Raw genomic sequence first — 20,844 nt, forward strand, 5'->3', positions numbered from 1 at the left:
AAGCAGGTGCCAGCAGGAGTATAAAGTATAGAATAGGGCCAGGCACAGTGGCTCATGTGTGTAATCCCAGCACTTTGAGAGGCAGAAGCAGAAGAACCATTTGAGTTCAGGAGTTCAAGACCAGCCTGGGCAACATAACAAGACCTCCCTCTCTACAAAAAATTTAAAAATTAGTCAAGTGTGGTAGTATGTACCTGTTGTCTCAGCTACTCATAAGGCTGAGGCAGGAGGATTGCTTGAGCCCAGGAGTTCAAGGTTGCGGTGAGCTATGATTGTACCACTGCACTCCAGCCTGGCAACAAAGGCAGACTCTGTCTCTAAAAATAACAGGCCAGGTGCACTGTTGGGAGGCTGAGGAGGGTGGATCGCTTGAGTCTAGGATTTTGAGACCAGCCTGGACAACACTGCAAAACTGCGTCTGTACAAAAAAAAAAAAAAAAAAAATTATCCAGGTATGGTTTCATGCCTGTAGTCCCAGCTACTCAGGAAGCTGAGGTGGAAGGATTGCTTGAGCCTGGGAGGCAGATGTTGCAGTGAGCCCTGATCCCACCACTGCACTCCACCCTGGGGTGACGAAGCCAGACATTATCTCAAAATAATAATATAATAAACTTTGTTTAAAAAAAAGAACAGAACAATGCAAACATCTGATAAGAGGATCCCGAGGAGTACCGTGATTAGTAAGTTAATGAATTGCTGGCAAATTGGAGGCTTTCAGTTATATCTAATAGAAAACTTCCTTCATATACTAGGCCATTTGCCTAGCAGGACCTGAATTCGCTACTCATTTAAATCCTTTTGACAATAAGTATTATTTATAAATAATGCAAGATTACTCTGTTTTCATTTCTTTCCTTTAAAAGGATAACTTTTGTAAAGAAAAATTAAGACCCTAAATTGTTGAAGATGTCATTATTTTCTAAGATGACCTGTTATAGCTTGGGGCCAACAGGCTGATATGAAAGCATCTGGCCCAGAAGGTGGCACACAAGTAGTTTTAAGTCAGAATTGGTTGCTTCTGCGTTCACAGTTATGGAATGGGAAGTGAGGAGAGAAGTCAGCAGGCAGATCCTGAGACAAGCAGTGCTGCAGAGTGCTTTCATAGTTAGGGATTGACCTCACTATTGATACAGAAAATAATGTTGAAAAAAACTATTGCAACCTATTTTAATTTATTTATTTATTTATTTTTGAGACAGAGTCTTGCTCTGTCACCCAGGCTGGAGTGCAGTGATATTATCTCCACTCAATACAACCTCCACCTCCCAAGTTCAAGTGATTCTCTTGCCTCAGCCTCTCAAGTAGCTGGGATTACAAGCATATGTCAACGTGCCTGGCTAATTTTTGTATTTTTAGTAGAGATGAAGTTTCACCATGTTGCCAGGCTGGTCTTGAACTCCTGACCTCAAGTGATCCACCCACCTTGTCCTCCCAGAGTGCTGGGATTACAGGCATGAGCCACCGCACCCAGCTGCACCCTGTTTTTAAATTGTTTTTTCAAAGAGTATCGGAATATTTTTCTCAGTTCTACATAATTAACATGCCTGAAAAGTACATGCAAGGTATTACCATTAGAGATACTCTAGGCCCTGGAGGAGTGGGAGAGAAGCAGCTTTCTTGGACTCTGTGAGTGACCATTCACATGTAGCATTCACTCTACAGGTTAGATAAGTATATTGCTCATACATTAAGCTCTTATTTTGAAAATACAACCTTTTGAAGTACTTTTTCTTCTTGATTATAACTAGTTTAATGAAGCTTAATACTTTCTCATAGAACAGCTTTGACTTTATTTTTGAGAGAGAGTCTCACTTTGTCACCTAAGCCATCTTGGCTTACTGCAGCCATGACCTCTCTGGTTCAAGCAGTCCTCTTGCCTTAGTCCCACAAGTAGCTGGGACTATAGGCATGTGCCACCACGCCCAGCTAATTTTTCTATTTTTAGTAGAAACTGGGTTTTGACATGTTGCCCAGGCTGGTCTCGAACTCCTGAGCTCAAGCTGTCTGCCGTCTTCGGCCTCCCAAAGTGCTGGGGTTATAGGTGTGAGCCACCGTTACTGGCCAGAATTTTGACTTTAGATAAAGGAAAAACTGTAAAATTCCAGTTTAAGGAACCTTTCAAATGATGTTTTTGGAGTGTTTTGAACTTCCTGTAGATTTGAAGCCAACAGGAAACCAGCTGGTCCATTTTGAAGGGAAACTTTACTGAACAGCCACAAGAATAAAGAATTATTTTGCCCTTATTCCGGCGTTCAGACATGAGATCATAATGGTGTTTCAGTATAGCTTGTGAATCACTGGTTTCTCCAGCTAAGCAATTTAGTGATCTCTTTGGAAGAGTTTTCTTAAGGTAAAACTAACAAAACTGTACTTAAAAAAAAGAAACAAAATTAGCAGCCAGAGAACCCCAACAGTTTTAAACAAGTATTCCTGTAATGCGAGATGCTAACTTAAAATTTTGGTATCAGAATTAATCCTAAGGTAGTAATTATTTCTAAGCATCAGTCTAATGGGGGGATGAATGTGATATCTTAAAGGTTAAAGAAAAGAACTTTTTTTCCCCAAAATTAATGTGTAAAATATTGAGGGGTGTCGGTATAAGGATTGAATACATCTGAGATAGCTCACAGGTAGAACTTCCTTCAGGATATCTTTTGGAATTTATTGTAAGTTGAAATTGTGTAGGGTTTTCTAATAGGAGCATTTATTATACTTGATGAAAGAAATATATGAAGAAGCTACAAAGAGAACCGGATTGACAAAAATCAGATACAGTTTACTTCCTAAGTTGTATTTCATACTGCTCTAGAAAGACAGATTATTAAAGGAGCAGCTCATAAAGTAGAGGAAGCAAGAATGTTCTAAGACTCATAGGTATTCTAAAAATTTATTTTTGGTATCCAAGAAAAAAATTGTAAAAATTATTTGAGACCCTGCTTTCACTGCTTTTGGGCATATACCTAGAAGTGGAATTGCTGGATCATATAATTCTAAATTTTTGAGGAACAGCCATACCATTTTCCATAGGAACTACGCCATTTTACATTCCTACCAGTAGTGTACCAGGGTTTCACTTTCGTTACATCCTCACCAACCCAACACTGACTTTGTTTTTTGATAGTGCCACCTTAGTGGATGTGAGGTTGTGTCTCATTGTGGTTTTGGTTTTCATTTCCTTGGTGATAAAGATGTTAAACATCTTTTCAAGTGCTTAGTGCCTGTTTGTTTCTCTTCTTGGGAAAATGTCTATTCAAGTTCTTTGCTCATTTTAAAATTGTATTGTTGAGTTATAGGAGTTATTTATATATCCTAGATATCAATCACTTATCAGATATATAATTTGCAAATATTTTCTCCTGTTCCATGGATTGCCTTTTCACTCTTTTGTCTGTGTCCTTTGACACATGGAAGTTTTTCATTTTTATGTAGTCCAATTTACCTATTTTTTCTTTTGTTGCCGGTGCTTTTTTGGTGTCATATTCAAGAAATCATTGCAGATCCAATGTCACAAAGGTTTTCTCCTTTTTCTTCCTTTTTTTTTTTTTTCTTTTTTTCAGACGGAGTTCCGCTCTGTTGCCCAGGCTGAGGTGCAGTGGTGCAATCTCAGCTCACCACAACCTCCACCTCCCAGGTTTAAGCGATTCTCCTGCCTTAGCCTCTGGATTAGCTGGGACTGCAGGTGTGCACCACCACACCTGGCTAATTTTTGTATTTTTAGTAGAGACGGGGTTTCACCATATTGGCCAGGCAGGTCTCAAACTCCTGGCCTTAAGTGATCTACCCGCCTTGGCCTCCCAGAGTACTGGGATTACAGGGGTGAGCCACTACACTTGGCCATTACATTGATTTTTGCATGTGAATCATCTTTGTATTCCAGGATCTCTTCAGTTTTTTTTTTTATTTTTTAGACAGACTCTTGCTTCATCATCCAGGCTGGAGTGCAGTGGCACAATCTCGGCTCACTGCAAACTCCGCCTCCTAGGTTCAAGCAATTCTCATGCCTCAGCCTTCTGAGTAGCTGGGATTACAGGTGCCTGTCACCACACCCAACTAATTTTTGTATTTTTAGTACAGACAGGGTTTTGCCATGTTGGCCAGTGTGGTCTCAAACTCCTGGCCTCAAGTGACCCACCCACCTTGGCCTCCCAAATTGCTGGCATTACAGGCATGAGGCATCACCTGGCCCTCTTCAATTTTTAAATAGTTTTGTTCAAAGAGAAGTTTTTAATTTTATGAAGTTCCTGTGGTCAATTGTTTTTTAATGGACTATGTTTTTGGTAATCTATAATATCTAAGAAATTTTTGCCTAACCCAAGTTTTATAGTTTTATATTATATAGAAGTTTCATATTTTTAAATTTGTACATAGATTATGATATATGGGTTGAGATTTATTTATTTTTGTATGTGGTTATCCAGTCATTCTAGCACCATTTATTTAAAAGACTATTATGTCTCCTTTGAATTTTTATACTTTTGGACCTTTTATTATTATCTTCGTTTTAATAATTTTCAGATATTTTTATCTCTGTGTTGATCTGCATTTCTGTCTGGGATCATACTCTAACTTGAATTTTTTTTTTAATATTTCCTGTAGTACACATCTTCTTTATTAGATATAATAAATTATGTGAGGTCTCATTTACCTGGAAAACTCTATTTCACCTTCATTTTGACAAATATTTTTCCTTTGTGTAGAATTCTAGGATGAGAATTGTTTTCTTTTTTTTTTTCTTTAACATGGAATTTCGCTCTGTCACCCAGGCTGGAGTGCAGTGGCACAATCTCAGCTCACTGCAACCTCCACCTCCCAGGTTCAAGCAGTTCCCTGCCTCAGCCTCCTGAGTAGCTGGGATTACAGGCACGTGCCACCACACCTGGCTAATTTTTGTATTTTTAGTAGAGATGTGGTTTCATCATCTTGGCCAGGCTGGCCTTGAACTCCAGACCTCATGATCCACCCACCTCGCCTCTCAAAGTGCTAGGTATATAGGCATGAGCCACCTTGCCTGGCCATAATTGTTTTCTTTCAACACCATCACTCCACTATCTTCTGGATTGCATAATCTGTGATGGAGTATCACTATACAGTAGTCCCTCCTTAACCACAGGGGATATATTGCAATACTCCCAGTGGATGCCTGAAATCATGGATAGTACTGAACCCTATATCTATTATGTTTTTTTCTGTAGATACATACCTGTTATAAAGTTTAATTTATACAATAGGCACAGTAAGAGATTAACAATATGAAATAATAAAATAGGATAATTATAGGAATACATTGTAATAAAAGTTAAGTGAATGTGGTCTCTCCCGCTCTCAAAGTATTTTTATCATACAGTAATATTTTCAAACTATAGTTGACCATGTGTGCTGGAACCACAGAAAGAGAAACATTGAATAAGGAGCTACTGTAATTGTTATTTTTCTCTATGTATAATATGTTTTTATGCTTTTTGCATCTGTGGTTTCATGTCTTTTATTTTTTGAAAGTAGTAAGACTTTATGTCTTCAGATATTTCCTCTTCCCTCCTCTCTTCTCCTTCTGTGATTCTGTTGAACATTTGTTAGACTGTTTATATGGCCCTTTATGTCTTGGAAACTTTTTCTTTTTTCTCTTTGTGTTTCAGTTTGGCTGATTTCTGTTGATCTATTTTCATCTTCACTGGCTTTTTATGCAGCTGTGCTAAGTTCACTGAACCTGTCAAAGGCATTCCTGTTACTATGTTCTTTATTTCTAACATTTCTATTTGATTCTTTCTCATAGTTTTCAGTACTCTACTAAAATTCACAATCTGAGTGAACATGATATCCGTCTTTCCACCAACACCTTTAACATGGTGTTTATCTTCTTTCTTTGATATATTCAAGATCAGATTCATCTGTGAGTATGATTCTGTTGATTGCTTTCTCTCTTGACAGTGAAGATGGGATTTTTTGGTGGTTTTTTTCTTGCTTTTTGGTATATCTTGTAATTTTTTTTCATTGAATACTAAACATTGTGTGGAGGACAGTAGTGGTAAACACTATTTCCTCCTAGAAATGGCCATGACTCTTCTGCTAGGCCATTAATACGAAAGTCCACTCAGGTTGAAATGGATTTTGATTTTGTTGTTTGTATGGTTACTGTGAGTATTTTATAGTCTTTAAACATCTCTAGCATTGCCTTGTGCTTAGTGTTAGGGCTGGATCACTAGAGGGGTCTACTCACTGCTTGACACTCATCTTTTGGTCTTTTTTTTTTGTGTGTGTATGCCTCAAAAAGGTCTGTCTCTACAGTCTTGACCTTCCAGCAATGGAAGGCTGCTATTAGAGAGGACAGAATGGGATTCTCTGTTGTTTTTGTCCAGCCTCAGTCTTGGGTAGACCCTTTGTCCCAGGATCTCAGAAGTGAGGCATTCTCAGTGATCCTGCCCCTCTTCCAGTAGCTGGTAAATTCAGCCTTGTGATATTTGAGAATCTTGTGTAGGAGTTTCCTGCTTCTGTCCCACAGGTTAGAGACCTCTGAATCCAGGACTATTTTCTGTTCCTCTCACAGAGTTACACAGCTTTATTCTCTTTGCCCCCAGCCATAACAATCTTCACCTGTGTCCAGGCAACAGGACTTCGAAGAGGTATCCTTCTCCCATTGGTTGAAGATTTTGGTCCTGCGGAGAAGAAGGGTCCTGGCCAGATATTGTGATTTTCCCAAGTGGAAGCCTCTCCCCTCATCCAGGATCCTTTCTCTAGTCTCTCTCTCTCTTTCTCTCCAATCTTTCTCCTGAGAACCTGACAGAAGTCTGTGGTAAAGAGCCTGCAAGAAAGTGCAAACTCCCTTTTGTATCTCTGGCTCCCAGGATACAAAAGCTTAGAAATGCTTCTGGTAGCCATTTTGTTCGTTAAGTACCATTCCAAGCATGAAATTGTGAAGTTATCTTCTTGATACAGGTAGAAAATAAAATGATGACACTTATCTAGGATATATCATTGACATATAGTATATTTTAAGATTTTACCAGATTTATCTCTTAAACTTGAGCTTCCTTGGGTCTAAATATCAACGAAATATGAAAATATTGGAAAATGCTAGCATGAATTTGAAGAATCTGCTAACCTACTGTAAACATATACTTCAACAATCAAATGTTTTAAAATAATTGATTGGTGTTATAGCTACCTAGACTGCTCATATAAAAAGTAGTTCTGCCAATTGGCATTAAGTTGTAAATTACACCAAAAAAAGGCAACTTGTTCAGGAATACCAACCTTTTCTTAAACGGGTTTGTCGTAGAGTCCCCAGGTTCCAGATCTGCAGTGTTTTATAGATGAAATCCCTGTTATCCTAAATGCATGCATGATAGGATTAAAATGGGAGTCAAGAAACTGCAGCATATGATTCTACTGCCCAAAACTAGTGTGAAATTCCGTCCCTAATGTGAAGGCTAAAATATTTATATGTAAGATTTTTATTATTATGAAAACTTTATAAAATTAAAGTTATAAAATTTACTACTCATTAATTTGATCTGAGCTTGGTTTTGCACTTATTTCATAATTAATACCTTTGCTTTTCATTTAGTCAGTGCACAGATTGGCAAGCACCAGGCTTTGCTGGTAAGTGACAGGATGGGTGTAATAACTGGAAAATACTTGTTGGAGAAAACTTGAATCAATGAAAGGAAAAAAAATGCAATTTTATAAACAGATTCTGAATATAGAAAAAATTGAACAAAAATTCATAGAATAAAATGAGAATCTGATTGGGAAGAAGAGCTGTCACAGAAAAGCCAGCTTTATTAGAACAGGAAATATAATCCATGTACTTCAGTCCAGGAAGATGGGGCAAATTGATAGGCTACATGATGTGGGTTTTTTAAAATTATGTTTATTAGTTTGCTTGAGCTGTCCTAAAAAAAATGCTATAGATTGGGTGGCTTAAACTGTAGAAATCTATTTTCTCACAGTTCTGAGATCAAGGTGTCTGCAGGGTAGTTTCTTCTGAGACCTCTTTTCCTCGGCTCGTAGATGGCTGTTGTCTGTTTTTATGTTCATGTGTCTGTGTCCTTATTTCCTTCTCTTATAAGGACATCATTTATACTGGATTATGGTCCACCCTAATGACTGTATTAAACCTTAATTAACTCTTTAAAGACTCTACTTCCCAATATAGTCATACTGTGAGATACTGGAAGTTAGGACTTCAATATATGAATTCTGGAGGGACATAGTTCCGCCTAACACACGGAATTGAAAAGGTAGTCAGAATGCAGGGATCATCTTGAACAGTACTGTCCAGTGGAGCATTCTGTCATGATGAAATGTTCTGTATCTTTGCTGTCCAGGGTCGTAGCCAGTAGTCATGTGTGGCTGTTGAGTGCATGAAATGTGCCTCAAATTCAAAGCTGATTTTTTTTACTTTAATTTTGAGCTATTACATTTAAATAGCCACATGCTAGTATTTGGATAATACAGATCTTGACTGATGGCTTCATTTGACATACAAAGAACTGAGAACCAAAGTGCTTGAGAATTGGGTCTAAGGTCGCAGATAATTACTGAAATACTTGTGACAGGCCGGGCGCGGTGGCTCCAGCCTGTAATCCCAGCACTTTGGGAGGCCGAGGCGGGTGGATCACGAGGTCAAGAGATCGAGACCATCCTGGTCAACATGGTGAAACCCCGTCTCTACTAAAAATACAAAAAAATTAGCTGGGCATGGTGGTGCGTGCCTGTAATCCCAGCTACTCAGGAGGCTGAGGCAGGAGAATTGCCTGAACCCAGGAGGCAGAGGTTGCAGTGAGCCGAGATCACGCCATTGCACTCCAGCCTGGGTAACATGAGTGAAACTCCGTCTCAAAAAAAAAAAAATACTTGTGACATAAGCAGTTATAAAATTCTTGATAGATTTTGCTGTCTAGTGACTATAAAATAAAACCCAGATAAATATAATAGAAAAACATTCTCATTTTAAAATTCTTTCTCCTGCTATAAATATGTGGTAATCCATTTTACTTTATAATTGTATAATTTTGACAAATGGATTTTAGGAGTAAATAATCATTTTTTCTTCTGGTTAACTTTTAAAGGGGATTGCTATTGACATATACAAGTGTTTAAATTAGCTCACTAAGATTTCAATTGTCAGATTGAAGTTTCCATTTAAATAAAATGCATCTCTGAAGGGGGAAAACTGGTAGGTGGTTTAAAGAAAACTCTGTAATTCAGTTAGAGCAGTGAATCCATGCATGCTTTGTTCAGAAGATCTGAATCTGTAAAACCATTTCACAAAGGAAGAATAAGAAAAGAGCTTTCTTTTCAGGATAGAAATGGATTGTTAAATTAATGCTTAGCTTGTTGCTTGAGTCTATCCTTTCATGTTTTCATGAGATTTTCTCAGTAAACTTTAGGAATATTTTTAACTTTTGATTTTAAACTAATTTTAGACTTAAAGAAAAATTACAAAAACTGTACAGAGTCCCCATATACCCTTCACCCAGCTTACCTTAATGTTAACATCTTGTGTAACCATAATACAGTGATTAAATCCAGGACAGCAGCATTGATACACTACTACTAACTAACTCTTAGTTTTCACCAATGTTCCCTTTCTGTTCTAGGAACCTACGTAGGATCCCACCTTACATTTAAATGTATTTCTTCTTGTTTCCTTCATTTTCTTTTTTATTTATTTATTTATTTATTTATTTTTCCCATTTATTTATTTTATTGCATTTTAGGTTTTGGGGTACATGTGAAGAGCATGCAAAATTGTTGCATAGGAACACACGTGGCAGTGTGATTCGCTGTCTTCCTCCCCATCACCTACATCTGGCATTTCTCCCCTTGCTATCTCTCCCCAGCTTCCCACCCCCCACCATCCCTCCCCTATTTCCCCCCAACTGACCCCAGTGTGTAGTGCTCCCCTCCCTGTGTCCATGTGTTCTCATTGTTCAACACCCGCCTATGAGTGAGAACATGCGGTGTTTGATCTTCTGCTCTTCTGTCAGTTTGCTGAGAATGATGGTTTCCAGGTTCATCCATGTCCCTACAAAGGACCCAAACTCATCGTTTTTGATGGCTGCATAATATTCCATGGTGTATATGTGCCACATTTTCCCTATCCAGTCTATCGTCGAAGGGCATTTGGGTTGGTTCCAGGTCTTTGCTATTGTAAACAGTGCTGCAATGAACATTCGTGTACACGTGTCCTTATAGTAGAACGATTTGTAATCCTTTGGATATATACCCAGTAATGGGATTGCTGGGTCAAATGGAATTTCTATTTCTAGGTCCTTGAGGAATCGCCACACTGTCTTCCACAATGGTTGAACTAATTTACACTCCCACCAACAGTGCAAAAGTGTTCCTATTTCTCCACATCCTCTCCAGCATCTGTTGTCTCCAGATTTTTTAATGATCGCCATTCTAACTGGCGTGAGATGGTATCTCAATGTAGTTTTGATTTGCATTTCTCTGATGACCAGTGATGATGAGCATTTTTTCATATGTTTGTTGGCCTCACGTATGTCTTCTTTTGAGAAGTGTCTGTTCATATCCTTTGCCCACTTTTGAATGGGCTTGTTAGTTTTTTTCTTGTAAATCTGCTTTAGTTCTTTGTAAATTTTGGATATCAGCCCTTTGTCAGATGGGTAAACTGCAAAAATTTTTTCCCAATCTGTTGGTTGCCGATTCACTCTAATGATTGTTTCTTTTGCTGTGCAGAAGCTGTGGAGTTTGATTAGGTCCCATTTGTCTATTTTGGCTTTTGTTGTCAATGCGTTTGGCGTTTTGGTCATGAAGTCCTTGCCTACACCTACGTCCTGAATGGTTTTGCCTAGATTTTTTTCTAGGGTTTTTATGGTGTTAGGTCTTATGTTTAAGTCTTTAATCCATCTGGAGTTAATTTTAGTGTAAGGTGTCAGGAAGGGGTCCAGTTTCTGCTTTCTGCACATGGCTAGCCAGCTTTCCCAACACCATTTATTGAACAGGGAATCCTTTCCCCATTGCTTGTTTTTGTTTGGTTTGTCAAAGATCAGATGGTTGTAGAAAGGTTGTGTTGCCTCCGAGACCCCTGTTCTGTTCCATTGGTCTATATCTCTGTTTTGGTACCAGTACCATGCTGTTTTGATTACTGTAGCCTTGTAGTATAGTTTGAAGTCTGGTATTGTGATGCCCCCCGCTTTGTTCTTTTTGCTTAGAATTGACTTGGCTATGCGGGCTCTCTTTTGGTTCCATATGAAGTTTAAGGTGGTTTTTTCCAGTTCTGCAAAGAAGGTCATTGGTAGCTTGATGGGGATAGCATTGAATCTGTAAATTACTTTGGGCAGTATGGCCATTTTCACGATATTGATTCTTCCTAACCATGAACATGGGATGTTTCTCCATCTGTTTGTGTCCTCTCTTATTTCGTTGAGCAGTGGCTTGTACTTCTCCTTGAAGAGGTCCTTTACATTCCTTGTTAGTTGTATTCCTAGGTATTTTATTCTCTTTGTGGCAATTGTGAATGGAAGTTTGTTCTTGATTTGGCTCTCTTTAAGTCTGTTACTGGTGTATAGGAATGCATGTGATTTTTGTACATTGATTTTGTATCCTGAGACTTTGCTGAACTTGCTTATCAGTTTCAGGAGGTTTGGGGCTGAGACGATGGGGTCTTCTAGATATACAATCATGTCATCTGCAAATAGAGACAATTTGACTTCCTCCTTTCCTATTTGAATGCCCTTTATTTCTTTTTCTTGCCTGATTGCTCTGGCTAGAACTTCTAATACTATATTGAATAGCAGTGGTGAGAGCGGGCATCCTTGTCTGGTGCCACATTTCAAGGGGAATGCTTCCAGTTTTTGCCCATTCAGTATGATGTTGGCTGTTGGTTTGTCATAAATAGCTTTTATTATTTTGAGGTACGTTCCATTGATACCTAGCTTATTGAGTGTTTTTAGCATAAAGGGCTGTTGAATTTTGTCAAAGGCCTTCTCTGCATCAATTGAGATAATCATGTGGTTTTTGTCTTTGGTTCTGTTTATGTGGTGAATTACGTTTATAGACTTGCGTATGTTGAACCAGCCTTGCATCCCCGGGATGAAGCCTACTTGATCATGGTGGATAAGCTTTTTGATGTGCTGTTGCAATCGGCTTGTCAGTATTTTATTGAAGATTTTTGCATCTATGTTCATCATGGATATTGGCCTGAAGTTTTCTTTTCTTGTTGAGTCTCTGCCGGGTTTTGGAATCAGGATGATGGTGGTGTCATAAAATGATTTGGGAAGAATTCCCTCTTTTTGGATTGTTTGGAATAGTTTCAGAAGAAATGGTACCAGCTCCTCTTTGTATGTCTGGTAGAATTCAGCTGTGAACCCATCTGGACCTGGGCTTTTTTTGGGTGGTAAGCTCTTAATTGCTGCCTCAACTTCAGACCTTGTTATGGGTCTGTTCAGGGTTTCGGCTTCTTCCTGGTTTAGGCTTGGCAGGAGGCAAGTGTCCAGGTATTTATCCATTTCTTCCAGGTTTATTAGTTTGTGTGCATAGAGTTGTTTGTAATAATCTCTGATGATGGTTTGAATTTCTGTGGAATCTGGTGATATCCCCTTTATCGTTTTTTATTGCATCAATTTGGTTATTCTCTCTTTTCTTTTTTATTAATCTGGCTAGTGGTCTATTTTGTTGATCTTTTCAAAAAACCAGCTCCTGGATTTATTGATTTTTTGAAGGGTTTTTTGTGTCTCTGTCTCCTTCAGTTCTGCTCTGATCTTAGCTATTTCTTGTCTTCTGCTAGACTTTGAGTTTTTTTTATCTTGCTCCTCTAGCTCTTTCAGTTTTGATGATAGGGTGTCAATTTTTGATCTCTCCTTGCTTCTCATGTGGGCACTTATTGCTATATATTTTCCTCTAGAGACTGCTTTAAATGTGTCCCAGAGATTCTGGTATGTTGTGTCTTCATTCTCGTTGGTTTCGAAGAACATCTTTATTTCTGCCTTCATTTCATTGTTTATCCAGTCAACATTCAAGAGCCAGTTGTTCAGTTTCCATGAAGCTGTGCGGTTCTGAGTTAGTTTTTGAATTCTGAGTTATAACTTGATTGCACTGTGGTCTGAGAGACTGTTTGTTACGATTTCCGTTCTTTTGCATTTGCTGAGGAGTGATTTACTCCCAATTATGTGGTCAATTTTAGAGTAGGTGTGATGTGGTGCTGAGAAGAATGTATATTCTGTGGATTTGGGGTGGAGAGTTCTGTAAATGTCTATTAGGTTTGCTTGGTCCAGGTCTGAGTTCAAGTCCTGGATATCCTTGTTAATTTTCTGTCTGGTTGATCTGTCTAATGTTGACAATGGGGTGTTAAAGTCTCCCACTATTATTGTGTGGGAGTCTAAGTCTCTTTGTAAGTCATTAAGAACTTGCCTTATGTATCTGGGTGCTCCTGTGTTGGGTGCGTATATATTTAGGATCCTTAGCTCTTCTTGTTGCATTGATCCTTTTACCATTATGTAATGTCCCTCTTTGTCTCTTATTTTTTTTTTTTTGAGACGGAGTCTTGCTTTTGTTGCCCAGGCTGGAGTGCGATGGCACCATCTTGGCTCACTGCAAACTCCACCTCCTGGGTTCATGCAATTCTCCTGCCTCAGCCTCCTGAGTAGCTGGGATTACAGGCACCCGCCACCATGCCCAGCTAATTTTTTTGTATTTTTAGTAGAGTTGGGGTTTCACTATGTTGGTCAGGCTAGTTACAAGCTCCTGACCTCAGGCGATCCACCCGCCTCAGCCTTCCAAAGTGCTGGAATAACAGGTGTGAGCCACTGTGCCCAGCCTGTTTCCTTCATTTTCTTAACATGTTTGAAGATTTTCAGCTGTTTTACAGAATATCCCTCAGTTTGGGTTTATATGGTATTTTCTCATTATTTGACTGAAGTTCCGCATATATTGCAAGAATACTATAGAAACAATCTTGTGTCCTTCTCTGCATCGTATCGGGGTTCATGATGCTGATATGTCGTAATTCTGGTGATAAGCTTTAGAAATCTTGATAATGGAAACTATGCTTTTTAAATCAAATACATACTAAAATTACTATAAAATATCAACCCATCAAAACATTTACACTAGAATACAAATGACTTATCAAACTCCCAAAAAATGGTAATTGAAGAAAGCTATAAGCATCACTAGTTAGTTAATGGCATGAGGTTAGTAGAATTTTACTAATAGAAATAAACTTCAGTAATGAGAAAGAGAAACAACCTTTTTCTTTCTAATGAGGCAATTCTTTCTTCATTGGAAAGTTAAGGAAGGAATTTTCAAGAGGAGTCTTTCCCACTAAAAGAATTGTCTTTATAGTAGAAAATTGTTTTAGTTGAGATATTTAACTGTAGTAGCTTGTTAAGTAGAACATTAAATGAGGAAAAAAGATGATTGCTTTAGTCTTCTTCTATTTATGACACTGGAATTATATCAGAATTCAAGTCATTAGAACCAGTTCTAGGCATAGCCTTTCATATGAAATCAGTTTATTGTAGCAAATGTTTGTATTTTTGACATTTTAAAGTCCTGAATAAGATGAAATAAATCAACAATTTCAAAAGAAATACTACATTACATATCCCAAACCTTATGACATTTAAGCATCCTCATATGTTTTATTAAGGAATGAAATTGTACTGTAGACTTTGATACTCATAAAAAATATCATACATTGTTAGGTTTTGCTTATATGTTTTTCAGGCTATAATGTGTATTTCTTAAAAGAGAATGGGTGAAAACTCTTCTGTAGATAGCTGTATTTGTCATGATGAAGGTGGGAAACATTCCACATTAAACCTAGTACTTGGGTACTTTTTATATTTCTTCACTGGCCAGATTTTCTTTACTAGGAATATTTTGGTAAAGTATTTGTGTTTTTTAGTATTTTGGGGTTATCTTTGAAAACATTCTTAGGGCTGGGCACAGTGGCTTACACCTGTAATCCCAGTATTTTGGGAAGCTGAGGCAGGTGGATCACCTGAGGTCAGGAGTTCAAGACCAGCCTGGCCAACATGGCGAAATCCCATCTGTATTTAAAAAAATACAAAAAATTACCCAGGCTTTGTGGTGTGTTTGTAGTCCCAGCTGCTTAGGAGGCTGAGGCAGGACAATCGCTTCAACCCAGGAGGCAGAGGTTGCAGTGAGCTGAGATTGCAGCATTGCACTCCAGCTTGGGAGACAGAGTGAGACTCCATCTTAAAAAAAAAAAAAAAAAAAGAAAAGATTCTTAGACTATGAATCCTACAAGAACTGAGTACTGCTGTCCCTTCAAAGTAATAGTGTGATGGATAGATTTTTCTTTTTCTTTTATTTTAGTTCAGCAATCAGCAAACACTGGGAGGCTGAACTGGCTACCCTCAAAGGAAATAATGCCAAACTCACTGCAGCCCTGCTGGAGTCCACTGCCAATGTGAAACAATGGAAACAGCAACTTGCTGCGTATCAAGAGGAAGCAGAACGTCTGCACAAGCGGGTAATTTCAGGGCTGCTGACTCTAGAGATTTAGGGCTAGCAGGTTTTCTTGATCAGAAGAAATTTGCATTAGATTCAGCACAGGGATATCTTCTAGTTCTAGGATGTCAGAACATATATATGGGTTGTATTATATGCATTTGTTTGGTTGAGAAAAACATTTTCCAGAGTTTAATGAAAATGAAGAATATACGCCTTTTGAAATCAACAAACCCTAGTGCATATTCCAGTTCTGCCAGTTATTATCTGTATGATCTTTGATAAGTTATTTCCTTCTTCCAGCTCAGTATTCTCATCCGTAAAATAGGAATAGTAAGTACTCTGTACAATTCCTGTGAAGATTAATTGAATACTTGGCATGTAGTTGCACCAAGTCAAAAATATGTATTCTGCACAATTCCTATAAAATTCGTTGAGACACTTAAGGGCCATGTAGTTATACTGTCTCAATGAGTTGCAGTGAATCAATGAGTTTTTTTATTATTTTCTTTTTTTTTTTTTTTGAAATGGGGTTTCGCTCTTGTTCCCCAGCCTGGAGTGCAGTGGAGCAATCTCAGCTCTCTGCAACCTCTGCCTCCTGGGTTCAAGCTATTCTTGCACCTCAACATCCCAAGTAGGTGGAATTACAGGTGCCCACCACCACACCTGGCTAATTTTGTATTTTTAGTAGAGGCAGGGTTTCACCATGTTGACCAGGCTGGTTTCAAACTCCTGACTGACCTCAGGTGATCTGCCTGCCTCGGCCTCCCAAAGTGCTGGGATTACAGGTGTGAGCACTGCACCTGGCCCTATTTTCTTTTTAAAGAAGGAAAAATTTGGAAAATACAAGTAGAAAATTACTAACTTTGGTAATATTAGAGATTTGGAGTGGAAAAAGAAAATCACAAATTCTAATGTCATTACTATCAGAAGCCCAAATAATTACTTGTAAATTGTTTTAATGCTTCAGGCCAAGAGTTTGAGATTAGCCTGGGCAATATGGCAAGACCCCATCTCTACACACACACACACACAAAAAAAAAAAAAAAAAAAAAACAAGACTGGGCATGGTGGCTCACGTCTGTAATCCCAGCACTTTGGGAGGCTGAGGCAGTCAGATTACAAGGTCAAGTGATTGAGACCATCCTGGCCAACATGGTGAAACCCCGTCTCTACTAAAAATACAAAACTTAGCTGGGCATGGTGGCGCGAACCTTTAATCCCAGCTACTCAGGTGGCTGAGGCAGGAGAATCCCTTGAACCTGAGAGGCAGAGGTTGCAGTGAACCAAGATCGCGCCACTGCACTCCAGCCTGGGGACAGAGTGAGACTCCATCTCAAAACAAAAAAACACTTTAAAAAAAATTATCCACTCATGGTGACACATGCCTGTAGTCCTAGCTACTTGGGATGCTAAATGGGAAGAATTGCTTGAGCCCAGGAGTTGGAGGTTGCAGTGAACTATGATGGTACCACTGCACGTTACCTTGAGTGACAGAGCAAGACCCTGCCTCTAAAAAACAAAAACAAAAAAAGAGGTTTTTTTTCTAATTCAGGGCATAGAAGTGCTTCACCCAATAGGAAGCAGATGTCTTTAATTTTTTTAAAAAGAATTTCGAGCTGGGCACATTAGCTCATGCCTATAATCCCAGCACTTTGAGAAGCTAAGGAGGACAGATTGCTTGAGCCCAGGAGTTCAAGACCAGCCTAGGGCAATATGGTGAAACCCCATCTCCACTAAAAATACAAAACTTAGTTGGGTGTGGTGGCATGTCCCTGTAGTCCCAACTACTCAAGAGTCTGAGGTGGGAGCATCGCTTGAGCCCAAGAGGCAGAGGCTGAAGTGAGCAGAGATCATGCCACTGCATACTCCAGCTTGGGTGACAGAGAGAGGCCTTGTCTTACCAAAAAAACAAAGAAAGAAAGAAAAGGAAATGGAGATGAGACAGGGAGGGAAAGTTAGAAACCTGAGTAAATGCTGTTCTATCCTGTGAATAAAAATTAACTTATGAGAGATGGGGAGGAGAGTTGTTTATAGACTTTCAATTTTGCAAGTTAAAAAAGTTCTGGAGATCTGTTTCACAGCAATGTGAATATATATACTTAACACTATTGAACTATACCCTGAAAATTATTAAGATGATAAATTTTATGTTACATGTTTTTTACCTCAATAAAAAAACCAATTTATGACAGTCGTCGTAGGCCAAAAATATTAAGGAACTATCATGTCTCCTTATTATGTAATCTCTGTCCTTAAGGAATTTTCTCTTTAAATAGTCAGTTGAATATTAAAGAACTTAAGAAACATAATATTTTTATTTACTCACATATTTTCAGTTTCCATTATGCTTCTTTCCTGTATATCTGAATTTCTATCATCAGGTATTGTTTCCCTTCAGCCTGAATAACCTCCTCGAGCAATTTTTTTACTCCAAGTGTACTGCCAACAAATTATCTCTACTTTTATTTAGATAGATCTTGTCTTGATGATAAGTTGCATTTTACTGTTTTTTTCACAAAAATGTCTAGTCATTTTTAATTGTGTATTGGACATTGTAAATGAGGTGTTGTAGAGACCACAGATTTTGTTGTTTTTGAACAGTGTTGAGTTTCTGTTTCAGGACGCAGTTAAATTATTTGGGGATTATCTTGAATTTGTGGAGTTGTGTACTTATGCTTTGTTAGAATTCATTTATTTCAATTTTGCTATAACCCTAGGGTAAATCGCTTTATCCTAGGAAATCTTTAAGACATAACCCTTCCGAGGTTTCAGTGAAAAGTTTGAGTTATTTACCAAGACCCCCTAGTTTGGCGGGGACTAGCAGAACTTCAAACTGTCCTCTCTGTTGAGCACCATCACAGTTTAGGTCTTTCAGCCTTCTAGCTCTTTTCCTACGCCTAGTTGTTCCAGGTCTTCTGTGGAGTCCTAAAATTCGCAGACTCCTCAGAGAAATAAGAGTATAGATTTCTGCTTGAGTTCAGTCAAGCAGTGCAGCCAAACTGCAGAGTGCCGTCAGGCAAAAAGATGTTGAAATGTGTGTTTCACCCGAAGTGACTGCTTTCTTGCAGTTTTTTGCCCAATTTGGTTATTCACCAGGGCCTTCAAACAGTTGATTTTTACATTTTGCCCACAGTTTGCAATAGTTATCTATTGGAAAGTTACTCCAATAAAAACTATGTCATCATTATTAGAATTGGAATTCGCCTTAAGGAATTTATTATATGATGAGACAAAGAAAACAAATACATATTAAACAATAAGAGAAATAATTCCCAAGATTTTTTAACAGATGCTTGGTGTCGTGAACCAGAGGAGAGCCTTGAAGGCTTGAGCAGATAGGAATGGCTTTCTGGAGAAAGTACGTGCTGAGCTAAGAGTTAAGGGTTTAGTTAGGTCCGAATGGTTTTCAGAGGCAAGAGAAGACATTCTGGTTAAATCAACAAGATGGGAATGAATATCACTTGTTCTTAGGACAAGGAGATTTGCTTGCTTTCAGTTGGAAGTACTCGCTGAATGTCTTAGGTAGTATGGGTGGTTGAGAAGGTTGGGGCCAATATACAGAGGATCTGAAGGTTTAGATCTGACACTGTAAAAAAGATGAGCTGCTGAAAGTCTTTTAATGGAGGACTCACAGGATCAAAGATGAATCTGTTAGCAATTTGAAGAATAGACAAAAATAAGAAAAGGTTATAATTAAGTCCACTGGGAGGCTGTTGCTTTTGTTCAGGCCTGGGTGATAAGGGTTTGTAATAAGACTATTAGTTACAAACCCTTGAGAAGAAAGGAAGAAAATCATATCACACCTGTAATCCCAGCACTTTGAGAGGCCGAGGCAGGCAGATCACGAGGTCAAGAGATCGAGACCATCCTGGCCAACATGGTGAAACCCCGTCTCTACTAAAAATACAAAAACATTAGTTGGACGTGGTGGCATGCGCCTGTAGTCCCAGCTACTCGGGAGGCTGAGGCAGGGGCAGGAGAATTGCTTAAACCTAGGAGGCGGAGGTTGCAGTGAGCCAAGATGGCGCCACTGCACTCCAGCCTGGCGACAGAGTGAGATTGTCTCAAAAAAAAAAAGAGTAACAATGTAGAGAAAGAGAAAGAGCAACAGAATGTAGAGGGTGATTTGGAAAATGCCAGGGAGAAGGATTTACTCTGTTTCCTTAATAGTCTAGAATTTACTGTCTTCTAGTAAACCAAAATTTTATGAGCACATGATATGTGTAAAGAGCTTACAGGGTGTGTGTGCGTTTGCGTGTGTGTGCGTGTGTGCGTGCGTGTGTGTGTGTGTGTGTGTGTGTGTGTGTATGTATTTATGTTGACTTCTATTATTGATTCTAGTTTTAGATGGTATAACTTTAAGGACTGTGCCCCTCTCTGTTCTCTCAAAAAATACCAAGTGCTCATTAAAAGTTACATTACTCTATAAGCACTCAGTAAATTCTTATTGACTAACAAAATATTATCTTACCCATAAGAGACACTATTGATGTAAAGTCATTCTAGTATCTAATGATTTAAGTTATATTTTAAGCCTATTTTTTCTTCCAGATTCTCATACATGTTGGAAATGTATTTGAAAAAAGTCTCACTTCTACAAGGCCAGTTTTCAGAACCCATATTGAATCTGAAGGCTACAGATGGAGGACAGATGGCCATATCTGATCTTGAATATGTTTTTGGAAGAAATTTTTAAAGAAGACTTTTATTATAGGAATTCTCTACTGTCATTAATCACTTAAGTTTTTCTAACCTTTCCATGACCAAGCCATGTAAATAATTATTTTCTTTGGTCTTTTTCCCTTTCCTAGTTTTACATCTTTGAAGAATCTGTTCACTCTACCTTGAATGTCTTCTTAGTATTTCTCAAAATCAATTTTTATATATTTATTCAGAATATACTATTTATTGGGGCTTATGTCTTTAGCAGGAAACTCTTTAAAGTTGAAATTAATCTGTGTTCTTATTTAATTTTAGGTGACTGAACTTGAATGTGTTAGTAGCCAAGCAAATGCAGTACATACTCATAAGTCAGAATTAAATCAGACAATACAAGAATTGGAGGAGGCACTGAAAGAGAAGGAAGAGGTATTTGCTACTTTTTACTCATCCGTAATCTAGCTAATGTGTGTACAAAGTATTAGATTCTATGTCAAATTTAAAGGTATTTTATGGAATAAAGTTGTAACCTTTTTTTAGGATGAAGTTTTTTCTTGAATGATATTAAGCTTGCTTATATTTTCCCTATCCTTATTTCGTTGTTATGAACTGTGGTGAGGCAATCAGACCGAGATACCACCTATTGCCTTCTAGATGAGAGTTGCATTTATATAGTCAACAGAAAACTATTAGAGGTTAAATGGATTTTAAAAGCTGTTGCTTTCTCTGGGTTCAAGT

At 38.3% G+C, this 20,844-nt stretch overlaps 1 protein-coding gene across 2 annotated transcripts in view; it reads left to right on the top strand.

Moving 5' to 3' along the window:
- HOMER1 (homer scaffold protein 1) overlaps positions 1 to 20,844 on the top strand; it is a 153,358-nt gene that overhangs the window by 106,556 nt on the left and 25,958 nt on the right. Inside the window, exons 6-8 of one of the 2 annotated variants that reach the window (XR_004268832.1) lie at positions 15,310 to 15,466; positions 19,999 to 20,219; positions 20,425 to 20,502. Coding sequence is in view for 1 of the 2 variants with exons in the window: in XM_032277383.1 (XP_032133274.1) it covers positions 15,310 to 15,466; positions 20,425 to 20,535 (268 nt within the window). In the remaining variant the exon portion in view is untranslated. Of the gene's footprint in view, positions 1 to 15,309; positions 15,467 to 19,998; positions 20,220 to 20,424; positions 20,536 to 20,844 lie in introns of those variants that run through there. The other variant, XM_032277383.1, reaches the window with a different exon arrangement.

Source organism: Sapajus apella, unplaced genomic scaffold (genome assembly GCF_009761245.1).
Source record: "Sapajus apella isolate SASKATOON/1434 unplaced genomic scaffold, GSC_monkey_1.0 scaffold1, whole genome shotgun sequence".
NCBI lineage: Eukaryota > Metazoa > Chordata > Mammalia > Primates > Cebidae > Sapajus > Sapajus apella.